Source organism: Hylobates moloch, unplaced genomic scaffold (genome assembly GCF_009828535.3).
Source record: "Hylobates moloch isolate HMO894 unplaced genomic scaffold, HMol_V3 SCAFFOLD_1, whole genome shotgun sequence".
Taxonomy (NCBI): Eukaryota; Metazoa; Chordata; class Mammalia; order Primates; family Hylobatidae; genus Hylobates; species Hylobates moloch.
The window spans coordinates 41,411,179-41,425,166 of record NW_026652276.1 but is presented as its reverse complement, the minus strand read 5'-3'; the positions used below and the strand labels follow the sequence as shown (position 1 = coordinate 41,425,166).

The window sequence follows — 13,988 nt, the reverse complement described above, 5'->3', positions numbered from 1 at the left end:
CACACAGGAAACAGCAGTCACTGGAAGGAGAAATAGAAGTGTATGAAGAATACACTCTGCTTAAGTAAGAAATAAGAGGAAAAGAATGAGCCTTCCTAAGCCACACACACATACACACACACACGTGCGAGCATGATGTTTTGGGTAGGTTAAGAGGAAAACTAAAAGGCCCATTTGCTGTTGAATATGGCTCAAAGGAGATGACTAACTTACTCCCACTTTACAATATCCTATGACTTTTTTCATTAGAACAATTACTTCACATTTACACACACGCTTACTATAAAGTTCTAACATTTAGAAATGAAGTCCAAATACCTTGTGCACTGAGCCCCTATCTCATGGATGTGCAGCAGGATTCTATTTTATGTTTGTTCAACCCAGACTTCTAAACTCAATCAGAAGGAAATTGTCAGTGTGCCAGTTAAGGAAAAATAATATGATGATAAGTTCTATTATTGGTAGCAAAGCACCAGCAACAATTATGAGATGTCAATTTTAGATTGGACATTTCTGTTTTCACCTAGTAGATGGTATATTTGTTTCGCTTTAACTAAATATGCCCATTCTGCAGATAGAAGCTGCATTTGAACAAAGAATCAGTCTCTCAGCCACTGGATACTTCAGGTAAACATCAAAATAATATCTTGACATAGCTGAGAAAATACGAGGTAACTCAATCACTGTTGATGGCTGTTGTGACACTTTGGTTCTTGTCTTCTTAGTTTAAAAGAATTTAAACAAAAGACACAGCAAAGCAAAAAAAACAACAACAACAACAAAAACAGACACACAGCAAAAGATGTGCAGCACAGAGTAATTTATTGCAAAAAAAAAGAATATTTTGAAAATGAGGTGCAGAGTAGACAGTACACCCTGAGAGAGAATTCAGGTCAGGCTGTCTGTAAGGTGAGACAGCAAAAACTGGTATTGCAGATGCTCCCTTTATGGGGGTCTTACATGATTATTCATAAAGAGGTGGGAAGAGATGTTACTAGTAAGCACGTTCTGAGTGCTCTTGTGAGTGCACATGTGTAGCTGTACATGCGTGTTCATACATCACATGTCTCATTAGTATCTTAAATCTCCACCCAGAGGTGTGTTTTTCACTATTAAAATAATTTGATTTTACCTGAGGACAGATATGCTCTCTACAACGGAAATTCCCTACCGAAGATAGCTTTGCTTGAATGAGTGTGATTACAATGGAAATGCTGAGACTTTCATGTTGATTGTGCCGTCACTACAGTGCTGGTGCTGCGTCCAGAGAACATGATCACTTTCTTGACTACCTATGCTGCCTCAACTCTGGGCCGCAGGTCCCTCATTTGTAAAATACATTTTTATTATGTGATTACTGAGGTCCCTTCTAGGCCCAAAATTCTATGATTTCACATAGGCCTTTCAGTTATGTCCAAAAAAAAAATTAAACAATAAAACATCCTTATTGGGGAAAAAAAAATTAGATGCTTGACTTACGACAACTAATCATTATAATCATTATTTACTATTTATTTAATCATTATTTACAATATCTAATCATTATTTACTATTCTTTATTGTGAGTAGTAAAAATATATTATCATTAGAAATGACTTGCATCTCAATTTAACAAATCTCCCTCCCTTTACCATAAAACCTGTCTATTTGGAAGCTCCTTACTAGACAAGGGAGAATGGGTGGATGATAATCACCAGTCATTGTCAAATTCAAAAAGCATGTGACATTAGTTTTACAGTCTAATGAAACAAATCACCAAACAATAGACACACACACACACACACACACAGAGAACAGTAAAGCAAATCCTCATGAAGAATGAGGAAATAAGGAGATAACAGCCCAGCCTAGAGCCTTGTACATAATGAGTTCTAAATTCCTAAGTTCAGTTACCCAAGAAGAGAGCAAACCAGCCCTCTATCTGAATACAGCTTCTATTATAAATTAATGCATTGAATTACCAGTCATTTTTTACCAACCCTTAATTACCATCAGCTCCCTGTGAGTTTGGTTAGCACTATCCATGGGGTCCCTTTGGGAACAGTGGTCCCAGAGGGACCACTGATAAAATTCATCTGAGGTTCTCAGTGGGCAGGCAGGCTAAAGCTCAAATCCTTTGTGGTCAAGATACAGGCACACTGTGAGGTCCGGTCCCAAACAATCTATTGGCTCCTCCCTCTTTTTGACATCCTAACTGTGGCACAAGGAATGTCCTCTTTAAGTGAGTTTAAAAGGCAATTGAAATGAATATAAATCAAATGAAATGCTATACTTACCTGGCAGGGGAGATACCATGATTCCGAAGGTGGTTTTCCTAGAGTGAGGCTTATCTTACCTATTTTACTCCAGAAATGCTGACCCCTGTGACTTCTCCAAATGTAGGAAACTCAACTGCATAATTTATGGTAGTGGGAGACTGTATTTGTACCCTCCCTGGGAAAATAAAATGAAACGTCACCATAAAACTTTGGTAACTTTTAAAATAAATCAACATTGTTTCTCCCCCACTCAGGCTAAAAGGCTTTATTTCTTCCCTCAGGGGCCACGAGGCCTTCATGGACTGGGAGAAGGGGTCGGGGGACCCATTTCCTTACTATGTCTACGGAGCTGCCTGTTCTGTGGTTGAAATTGACTGCCTGACAGGTGCTCACAAGGTAAGTCAAGTCTAACTTTCCTCTTGGCAAATCAAAACAACAATAAAAGTGTGTTATATAGTAAATAGCCCAATTCCATTATGTAATTCTCTTATAACAAGAACAAGATTCTTTCAATTCCATGGGAGGGTCCAGAGATCTAGCCTTATCCTGAATTTCCACTTAAAAAGACAATCTAGTAGTCAAAAATGAATTGCTGATGACAGTCTAAAATGTATTAAATTTTTTATTTCATTTAGACAACAAAATCACTTTCCAAGATTTCTCCGAAAAAAAAGCTTCTATTTATAAGGACACATTTTCTAATCTGAAGGAATAACTAACTTAGTAAATAGTCTTGAGCAAACATTTTGAAAGCACATAGCAATGTGCTGTTTCTCCAAAGTCAATTATCCAAAAAGTAGTACTGAAACAGATTTTGGGGGAAGAGAGGTATTAAAATAATTGTTATAATTTCTATTTAATTGAACAGCCAAGAAACCACCCATTGGAGACAGGGAATCATACTTAATCCAAAATTAACAACTTGCATTATAAAGGATGCAATTTTACCCAAGGGCCTTGGTATAAATCCCTAAAGATATGAAACTTGAGGATCTTCCAGAATTTATAATGCTAGAAAAGTCAAAATTTGGTCTTTTCTGTGCCTTTCAGTTTACATTTACAGTTTAAGGTTCAATAATTTCAGTATCACTTTGATCCCTTAAAATAGTTTATTTCTTAAAGAGGCAAAACTTCTTTTAACTAAAGAGAAATCAGAGAAATTTAGTGACAGGCCTGTTGCAGCTGGCCATTTGTGGTTGGTGAACTAAATCATCCATCAACTCAGTGTTAGTGCACAGCCATCTCTTTCCACTGCCCAGCACTTACAGTGCAAAACACACCAGGTTTCAAGGTAAAAGTAAACTGAAGGCCCACTCTGAAGTGTGTCCAATCTCCCTCCCTATCCAGGTTGAGGATAGATGAAGGCTGGTCCCAATGCCCAGAGTAGGTTTTCCAAGAGGCCAAGGTTTGAGTCAAAAGAGAATTGCCAAGTCCAAAGGGCTAGATAGAAAGTAGGAGCCCAGGTACTGAGCTCAGAGAACGATGATCTTGTCAGAACAAGCACCGGGAAATGGGGGCAGAAGGGAAGCCCTGAGACACTCCGGAGATAGGCCACAGGCACTTAGGGGCTTTTAGTGGCTCCTTAATAACCTGCAGGCCCATGCCCAGTGCCAAAACAAGCGCCAGATTCATGTGATGCTTCTCAGAGAAGGAAGTAGATTAGCAAATCAAAGGTGCTCTCAACATTTGCCATGAATACCTTCCAAGATCTTGCAAATCCACAAACTCATACATTCCAGTATGGCTCTAGGATTTTCACAGTAAAATGGCAATAGTACCACCTGCCACAGATTATCATGAGGACTACATGAGCTCATAAATTATATTCCAACAACAGATTCAGATTGAGAATCAGATGAACAACGAGGCACAACAATTATTTACCAAGTGACTCACTCAGACACACTAGCATGTCATGGACTTTGGAGTCACTTAAGAGGAGTCAAAACCATGAATGTACAAGATCTTCCAGGGTCATGGACAGTCCTGGCACTCAATTTGAAGAGTTCAGCAGGCATCTTAGCAGCTCTAATGTTGACAGGGTTCAATGCAGTGTTAATTAGCCAGCAGGAGTTCTGGAAAAACTGGAGACCGTTTGAGTATACCTGAAAATGATACTTTTAATTCAAGTTTTTTGGCGAGGTAATTTTTATTTTGGGCAGAAAATCAGAACGCACATCATCATGGATGCATGTTGCAGCCTAAATCCGGCCATTGATATTGGGCAGGTAGGTGCTGGCCCACCTGGGCGGATGCCCCTTCCTGGGAGTCATTTCAAGATAGGTAAAGGCCTTCTAAAAATGACACAATGTCACAAAGCTTGAAATTGTCCCCCTCCAGATTGAAGTTTCCTTTATTCAAGGAATGGGGCTTTATACCACTGAAGAACTGAAATATTCCCCAGAAGGTGTCCTGCACTCTCAGAGCCCAGGTGAGTACAAAATTCCAACCATCACTGATGTCCCACAGGAGTTCAATGTCTCCTTGCTGCCCTCGTCACAAACCCCACTAACCATCTATTCATCTAAGGTAAACACCCAAACCTACCACTGCACGGTGTCATGGATCGGGTAGCACACGGCAAATGAAAGCAAGTGGACAAAATAGTAAGTCAATGTTAACTGTTATCAAGAACAAATCACTATAGACTGCTAGAATTTGGAGATGAATCACCCATTGCAATCGTGGGCCGAGGATTTTAATAATTTCCTCTTTCACTGGAAACTCTAAAACTCACCAAAAAGCTTTGACTTCTTAATAGAATAACACTTTTACTTAAGACCCTGAAGACTACAATATTAAACAGGATTGGAGGCACAATGCGACTGAAATCCTAGCAGTGGCAGCATGGACAGAACCCTGGACTGAGGTCGCAGAAGACCTGGGTTCCTGCCACAGCCCTATCCCCTCCCTGTGGTCTTAGGCAAATCACTCACCTCTGAGGGGCTCAGGGTCCTCACCATACCCAGAAATGCATCTAGAATAGTGGTTCTCGATTGGGGGTGGGGGGAGTCGGGAAGGTGATTTTGTACAAGGCAGCCCCCAACCCCACTACAGAGAATTATCTGGCTCAAAATGTTAATAGCATCAGAAAGCAAAGACATCAACCTTAATAATTGCTAAAGTAATGAAACTGCAAATTAAAATAAAGATCATTATTTGTTTGCCTTGCTCTATGCAGATTACGTGAAAAACACCCTCAGAGTAAAAACTTCATCTAGGTTTGAGATGTATTGTTAAAGTTTCTTGACTCCTCTTAAGACTTTAAAATCTTTCCTGGCCATGGTGCTGCACACCTATAGCTCCAGCTACTTAGGAGGCTGAAGCAGGGGATTGCTTGAGCCCAGGAATTCAAGACCAGCCTGGGTAATCAATAAATAAGATCTTTTGGGAGATGTCTTGCTAGTACCCATCCTCCAAAAAAAAAAAAAGTATCCAACTACATCTGTAGAAATTTCATCATGTCCAAACTGGATCCCACTGTCAGCCCAGGAACGCCAGGAAATTCCTCTAGACCTATGGTGATGAGGTCAGGGCAAACCTGAAAGGAAGGACAATCACTAGAGCCTTTGGATTCTCATTGGACTGGAAATCACTCTAAGGGGAAAAGGCAAAAGGGGGCTAAGAGCCCACAGAGAGCAGCTTTTAAGCCACTAAGAGTAACACAGGGCAGAAAGGACCCTTGAGTCCTTGTAGTTGCAGACAGCAACTCACAAGCCGACACTTAGGAAAATCATGGGTTTGCAGGTCCCACATGGAAGGTACTATGTAAAAACAACAGAGAGCTACCAGGTACCGGGAGCTGTGCTAGGTGCTTTTGCGTTTCCTGATCCTTGCAACACCCTATAAAGTTGGCATCACTGCCCACACTTCACTGACAAAGGAACAGAGGAGATTATCTCACTTAGCCCGAGAAACACGGGGAGTAAGGGCCAGGATTCAGACTCAGTCTCACTAACTCAAGGGTCGCAAATTGGTGGTCTACTGGCTAAATCTAGCCTGAAGATGTACTTTTCTTTGGCCTACACACTGTTTTTACAAGTCAGGGAATTTTACATTAAAATACAGATATCTAAATTCTCTTGAAAAAATGGATGATCTGGTAATTTTGGCTGCATTCTTGGAAAGGCAACAACTAACTACAACCAAAGAACAGCTGCCCCTTATAGATAGGACATGGGGGTGCTCTTCCTCACCTTACTTTCCACTGCTTCTTACTGTCTTTCATCTGCCTGCATCATTCATTGACAATACCTGCCTGTTCCTTGCAGATGATGGGTTTACAACCTTTCATCTGGTATCAAAGTCTACTCTTTCTTCTAGAGTACCCTGCCTATCCTGACCCTGGAGTTTAAAAAGGCATTTTTCTCTCTGCTGATAAAGCTGGCTAGTTCAATCCATTGAATGTGTTTTACTAAATAGGGTACTTTCCCATTACCACACAAAGACACTCATACACACACACATACACACATACATACCTTTCCTAGGGAACAAAATTTAACCCAGATGGGATTCAAGATCTGGGAAACTCAGATTATGCTGGGACTTTTTTCTTTTTCTGTTTTGTTTTTGGTTTTGGTTTTGTTTTTGTTTTTTTTGAGATGTAATCTTGCTCTGTCGCCCAACTGGAGTGCAATGGCATGATCTCGGCTCACTGCAACCTCCGACTTCCAGGTTCAAGCAATTCTTCTGCCTCAGCCTCTCAAATAGCTAGGACTACAGGCACGCGCCACCAGGCCCAGCTAATTTTTGTATTTTTAGTAGAGACGGGGTTTCGCCATGTTGGGCAGGATGGTCTTGATCTCTTGACCTCATGATCCATCAACCTCAGCCTCCCAAAATGCTAGGATTACAGGCGTGAGCCACCGAGCCCGGCCTATGCTGGGATTTTTAAGACGACTCAAGCTTCTGATTCAGTCAGTAGGTCAGCCAACAAACATTTATTGAGAAGATTTTGTGTACAAAACACCGTGCAGGGGTTGGGGATACAATGGTGAACAAGACCTGGCCCCTACCCTCTAGAAACTTGTAGTGTAGTATAGAAGTTTCTTAAACCAATGTGCCTTCTTACAGGGCCTTGGGGAGTCTGGGATGTTCCTGGGGTCATCTGTGTTCTTTGCCATTGCTGACGCTGTGGCCATAGTGCGAAGAGAAAGAGACATAGCTGAGGACTTCACGGTACAGAGACCAGCAATGCCAGAACAGGTTCAAATGGCCTGTGCAGATCAATTCACAGAAATGGTAGGGAATTGTTTATTTTCCTAAAAGATGATTTGTCTATTTCCTGCTTCTTAGACCTCTTGGGTAAATGTATAACCTAATCTGTGTCTAGCTAATCAAATTATGAAATGAAAAAAGCAAATCACACAAATACACCTTGTATACATGTAGTAATTTTAACTTTTAAAAAAGTATTTCCCAAGGGTTAATTTGATCATCTTAGCAACCCTGATGTAGGATAATTTATTAATATCATGCTGCAGCCGGGCGCGGTGGCTCACGCAAGTAATCCCAGCACTTTGGGAGGCCGAGGTGGGCGGATCACGAGGTCAGGAGATCGAGACCATCTGGCTAACTCGGTGAAACCCCCTCTCTACTAAAAATGCAAAAAATTAGCCAGGCGTGGTGGCACGCGCCTGTAGTCCCAGCTACTCAGGAGGCTGAGGCAGGAGAATCTCTTGAACCCAGGAGGCAAAGGTTGCAGTGAGCCAAGATCACGCCACTGCACTCCAGCCTGACGAAGAGTGAGACTCCATCTCAAAAAAATAAATATAAAAATAAAAAGAGTATATATATATATATATATATATATATATGTAATGCTGCAAAAACTAATAGCTAAATGGAAAGCAACTGACTGATTTCTCCAAACAGTGGTTAAGTATTCCCTCCCTCTACCCTACCAACTCCATCCTGCCCTTCAACAAAAACAAACACACACACACAGAAATCCATGTGTCATATAGCCATATTTGATAATGTCACTTTCTGTGTTCCCTACACAGAGAGTACACACAGACTGCCTGTCATTTAGAAGTAGGGTGATCCCATTGCGAGCTACTGCCTTTCTCCTTCCTTCTGTTTCATACCAATGCCTCCCAGCCCGGGAGAGGGAGGACTAGGGGGTTATCCATGTGGATGCACACATGGCAAATCCCACCTGCTGAAGGTTACAGATAAGCAACTTTCCAGAGGTCATTGAGCCTCGCCTTTGCCAATGTCCTAAGCACCCTAATTTAAGTAATACCAGGTAGCATTACCTGACTGAGCACCACGCTGAACATTTTATGCACATTAGTCATTACTGCAACTCTGTCAGGTAACTACTGGTATTTTCTTCATTTTACTATTAAGGAAATAGGTGCAATAACTTTCCCAAGGTCACACACTCTGGAGGCTAAGATTCAAACCCAGGCTAAGCATTTGGGGGCTAAGATTCAAACCCAGGCTGCCTGGCTTCACTATAATATATGGCCTCTCAGAGAGAAAAGAGTTGATTCTCTACTTCTTAAAAGGAAGTTTCTATTTTCAAATCTATATTAAAAGAAGCCCAAATACTTAACTGACCTCTATAGCTAACCATAGAGTGAAAAGATCTTATAGAAATATTGCTTAAAAGGAAGTGTCATAATTATTAATTTCCTTCCCCTACATAACCTCTTCCTATTTCCATCTTCGAATCTAACTCAACAATATTTCTTATACTCCAATAATACCAGTCACCCTGTAATTTCCCTCCAAGTCTTCTCCCAGTCTACGGATCTGACCCTCATCTCATTCCATTGTCTACAGCAATGATTACAATTACCTGCCTCTGGCCAGATGCCCTCCTCAGATGGGCAGGGCTAGGAAACCAGCACCCTCCACCCACTCCAGGAACTCCTCTGTGCGGATCTTGGCCTAAAGATCAGTCATCTGCCCGTTCCTGACTCTGCTAGTGACATGGTCACTGTGGAATGGTGTCATCTCATACCCCAAAAGCATAAGCACTTCTGACCTTTAAAAAATGTTCTCATTCGCATTTTGCAATAATAAATACCCTTGTCTGGAATGGGGCAGATTAAGAAAACTAAAAACACAGCAAACAAAAATATACTTCTAATCTTCCTTTCTTGCCTGAGGTTAATGTTTTCACTCTTCCAATGGCCTGGCTCCTAAAAAGTGAATTCCTTCATGTCTAAGATTTCAGGCTGTTTTGAATAGTCCAGTTGTCTGGCAAAGTAGCTATGTCACACACAATGGTAAGAAGTGAAACACTTTGATTTCATTTACCATTTGGGACTTAGCTTCTTAGCTACCTGGTCCATATGATGAAACCATATTTTCTCTCAAGTCTGATGGTTCCTTGATAAAACTAACATATCTTTGCAGATATAAATCATCTACTAATTTGTGCCCATCAATCAAATGCTCAATGTTAGAATAATCTAGCATTTTCTAAAATACTTGTAGATACATGGTTTATAAATATCACTTCATGTTATAACCTATGTTTGCTATTTTAGACCTCCTTTTAATAACATACATTGCATTTTGTCTTTGTAAAAGTAACACATGTCCATTATGGAAAAATTAGAAAATGCTGAAAAGTATAAGGTGAAGTTAAAATCAGCCATAATCCCACCAACCAGAACTAACTATAACCATGTTTTGGAGTGTGAGTGTGTGTGTGTGTGTGTGTGTGTACACTTTTAACCATGCTTTAATTTATATATATGTACAATATATCTTATTTGTAAACTCATTTAATAAAATCAGGATATCCCTGACATAAGTTTTTGAAAAGATTTGAACAGTATAATTGGGAATGACTCTGCTGAGCCTCAGTCACAGAAAAATCTGGATTGGGAATTTCATGGGAAAAGCATCCCATGAAGCATCACTCAAAAAATACTTGCTTAAACACAAAAAGAAAATACCTGGCCAAACTCGTTTATCCTACAACTCTTAATCTTTGTCTATAGCTACTGGAATAAATTTGAGGGGTTAGGGAAGGACAGAATGTTTAACTTTTCAATAATAAGTCCCTTGTTATTAAGGCTACTTAGACCATATGGAGAATGATCATTTATGCTTTTTTTTTCTTTCGGAGACAGGGTCTTGCTCTGTTGCCCAGGCTGGAGTGCAGTGTTGCAATCTCAGCTCACTGCACCCTCTACCTCCCAGGTTCAAGTGATTTTCCTGCCTCAGCCTCCCGAGTAGCTAGGATTACAGGTGTGTACCACCATGCCCAGCTAATTTTGGTATTTTTAGTAGAGATGGGGCTTCAACACGTTGGCCAGGCTGGCCTCAAACTCCTGGCCTCAGATGATCAGCCCACCTCAGCCTTCCACAGTGCTGGGATTACAGGCATGAGCCACCATGCCTGGCCATAATCATTTATCCTTCATACTTATAGTGACCTACAATATTCCTAACCATTGCACTGACCTCACATGTATTTGAAACAGTGAAAAGAAAGCCCTCTCCAAATACTTGAGAAGACTTCAGTTAATTTGTTCGAGCCTCCAGACCCTGTCTCCTCAACTGTTCACCAACAGAGAGAAGGGGCTGGTTAGAGGCCAGCCTTGATTGGGACCTCCCAAGGAGTGCAGAGAGGAGGAAGTCCTGAGTCTTGGTTTAACAGAGGCCAAGAAACACACAAAATTTAGATTCTTCTACTATTATCTGTTGCAGGAAATGGCGATACTCCTCTATCCATATAGAAACATAAACAAGAAACCCAGGAGCCATCCTGGCATTTCTCTCCCTCATACTCAGTAGTTAGTCCTTCACCATGTCCTGTTCATTTTCACCCTCAACAATTTCTTCACCCAGTCCATTTTCTCCATCCTTAACCACTGTATTATTCATTCATCCCACAAACAGATGTTGAGCATCTAATGTGTGCCAGGCATTGTTCTGCAGAACAATTCTGGGGCTACAGTAGTGAATGAAGCAGAGACCCCCACCTTGGTGGAGTTTAGTTTCTGGTGACCCTGAAGCTACCTACCATCTCTCCATCCTGGATCAAAGCTGCCTCCTGGCTGATCTCCCTACACCCCCTGCAGCCAGAAGCTTGTGGTGTGGCAAAGCAGACCATGCCACACCAGCACACACATTGGCAAAAAACTTCCCTTTGCTCATAGGAGACAGAAAACTTCTTAACTTGCCTTCCTGAGCCTACAAACCTTCAGAGTCCAGCATGGCCAACCTCACCCACCTCTCCAGCCACCCATGACCTCACCCAGCCACACTTGCCTTCTTCTGTCATTCCTCATGTTAAGGACAGAGATACTCACTCCTGCTTTAGGGCCTCTGCCATGCTCTTCCTTCTCCTTGGAACCATCTTCTTCTGTTCAACTTGTTAACTCCTACTCAGCTTTAATCAAATTCAACAAATTCATTTGATCCCTTCCTTTCTGCATAGTTTGAGGTCCCAGAAATATAAGGTCCCTGCTCTCAAGCCATTTATAGTCTAACAGGGAAGGAAGACAGTGACTGTGAATTATAAGTGCTTGGCTGACCCTGGGGTATACTAATACATCCCAAAGAATATAACCTTTCTGACTTAGCCTCGCTGTTTTCTTGAAGTCAGAGGGGTCATAGATGGGATCCCACTTTGGTTACTCATCATGCAATTGTTCATTCATCTAACATATTTATTGAGCACCTTTCATGTGCCAGGCACTGCTGGGGAACTAAAAAAATAGTGGTGAGCAAGGCAATCTCTGCCAGCATAGAGCTTACATTCTGTGGGGGAAGCCAGACAGTAAGCAAGTAAACAAACGCACAATATAATTGCAAGCAGTATTGAATACTGTGAAGGAAAATTGAAGAGAAGGGAGCTAGAATGTGATGGAGAGATTATTTGATTATAGTTTCTTGGGGAAGTTCCCTCTGAGAGTGTTCACATTTGAGCCAAAGCCTGAATGAAGCAAGGGACCAAGTATAAAGCTGGCAATGATACAGTCCAGGCCAAGAACAGCTCATGCAAAGGCCCTGTGGCAGCTTCAGAAGAATCAAAGCTGCTTGGGACTAAGCAGCCCTCAAAAGTGGCCCTTCTGTGTCTGATTTGCCCCTCTGGTAGAAAAGTGTCTGATTTGCCTCTCTGGTAGAAAAATCTTACAATTGTTGTTCTCCATGGCTGAGAGATAAAATAGAATTTGTGGCCACACCATTTATTTTCACAACAACGAGTGAAACCTGGATAGTCCTTCTTCCAATCAGCAACTTTCCTAGTCTTTATCATACACTTTATCACACTTCAGACCTACTTCTTTAGATCTTTAGTGACTATAATTCATTCATCCCCTTAGAAGCCACAGCAGGCCTCCTGAAGTTCTTATAGCCTGGCTGCTCACACAGACCAATTTCTAAAGCATCTTGGAACAAATCTGACCCCATATCAGAATTTACTCTTTTTTTTTTTTGAGACAGAGTCTCTCTCTGTTGCCCAGGCTGGAGTGCAGTGGTGCAATCTCGGCTCACTGCAACCTCCGCCTCCAGGATTCAAGCGATTCTCCTGCGTCAGCCTCCTGAGTAGCTGGGATCACAGGTGCACGCCACCACGCCCAGGTAATCTTTGTATTTTTAGTAGAGACAGGGTTTCACCATGTTGGTCATGTCTCAAACTCTTGACTTCGTGATCCACCTGCCTCGGCTTTCCAAAGTGCTGAGATTACAGGCATGAACCACCGTGCCAGCCAGAATTTACATTTTTAATACGTTTGATCAAATTACAACATGGTTTTTAATTGAAATATATAATGATTCACACTGGTACACAATGCTGTACTATGCAAATGTATATATAGAAAGAGAGAAAGAATAAGAAACATAAATATTAACAGTCTTTGTATTGGGCCTTTGAATGCCCTTGTCAAAACACAATTTGTTCTAATGAATAAGAAGTTCAGGGAGTGAGAATGTCTGTGTACTAGAGCATGAGTATTGAAAAGTTCAAGACCTCCTCTTTTAATAACCTCCTTATAGCCATAAAGTAAATAACAGCCTGACTAGATCTATTTCTTAAACAGAAATGATGGTAAAACACTCAATACTTTTCCCTCGGAATTAAATAAAATAATGCATGTAAAAATACTGTGTAAATATGAGTCACTCTGTAAATATTAGCGTTAAGGTCATCACCAAAAACCCATAAACTGTTAATGACCTGCTTCAAAATATGCCTCTCCCAACAGGCTTGAAAAGTGTTTCTACATTAAATCAAGTTGACCTGCTGAGGCCAGAATAAACAACAACTCTTCTAACTAGCAGCCTCATTTTCATGGGTAAATTAGCTTCAAAAAAAGGCAGGCATTGGTAAGAAGCCTAAGGCATGTTTATTACCAAAAATATCATACTGTATGAATGAGCATTTACTATGTCAAAAGGTTTTTTTTTTTTTTTAACATGTTTGGGTTTGTTTAACCTTAATCACAACCTAATGCTGGCTGCCATTTTTGCATGGCTCTTTCTCAGGTGGTTAATTTCTGGTGAGGACAGTGTTGCTGGTGATGGTTTCTCCTCTGAGCCCAGCAGGGCAGTCCGGCTCAACTAGGCGTGGCCAGAAACATCATCTCTATGTAATTTCCTTTTCGGTGATGGGAGAAAGAAAAATATGTATTTCCTGGAAAATGTGTTTTGTACAGTCATCTTAAATTCCACAAGGGGAAAAAAAGTAAACTTCCTTTAAAGATATACATATTTAACACTTTCAAATGAGGACTTCTCCTTAGAAACAGT

General features: G+C 41.0%; 1 protein-coding gene and 1 non-coding gene across 2 annotated transcripts in view; both read left to right on the top strand.

Moving 5' to 3' along the window:
* The window catches only part of LOC116810475 (aldehyde oxidase 2-like), a 79,444-nt gene that overhangs the window by 58,845 nt on the left and 6,611 nt on the right, over positions 1 to 13,988 (top strand). Inside the window, 5 exon segments of the mRNA XM_032755015.2 lie at positions 575 to 627; positions 2,540 to 2,654; positions 4,421 to 4,486; positions 4,599 to 4,787; positions 7,335 to 7,502. Coding sequence (XP_032610906.1) covers positions 575 to 627; positions 2,540 to 2,654; positions 4,421 to 4,486; positions 4,599 to 4,787; positions 7,335 to 7,502 — 591 coding nt within the window.
* LOC116809981 (U1 spliceosomal RNA) lies at positions 2,269 to 2,435 on the top strand. The gene has a single exon (XR_004370134.1). It is a non-coding gene; the product is annotated as a U1 spliceosomal RNA (small nuclear RNA).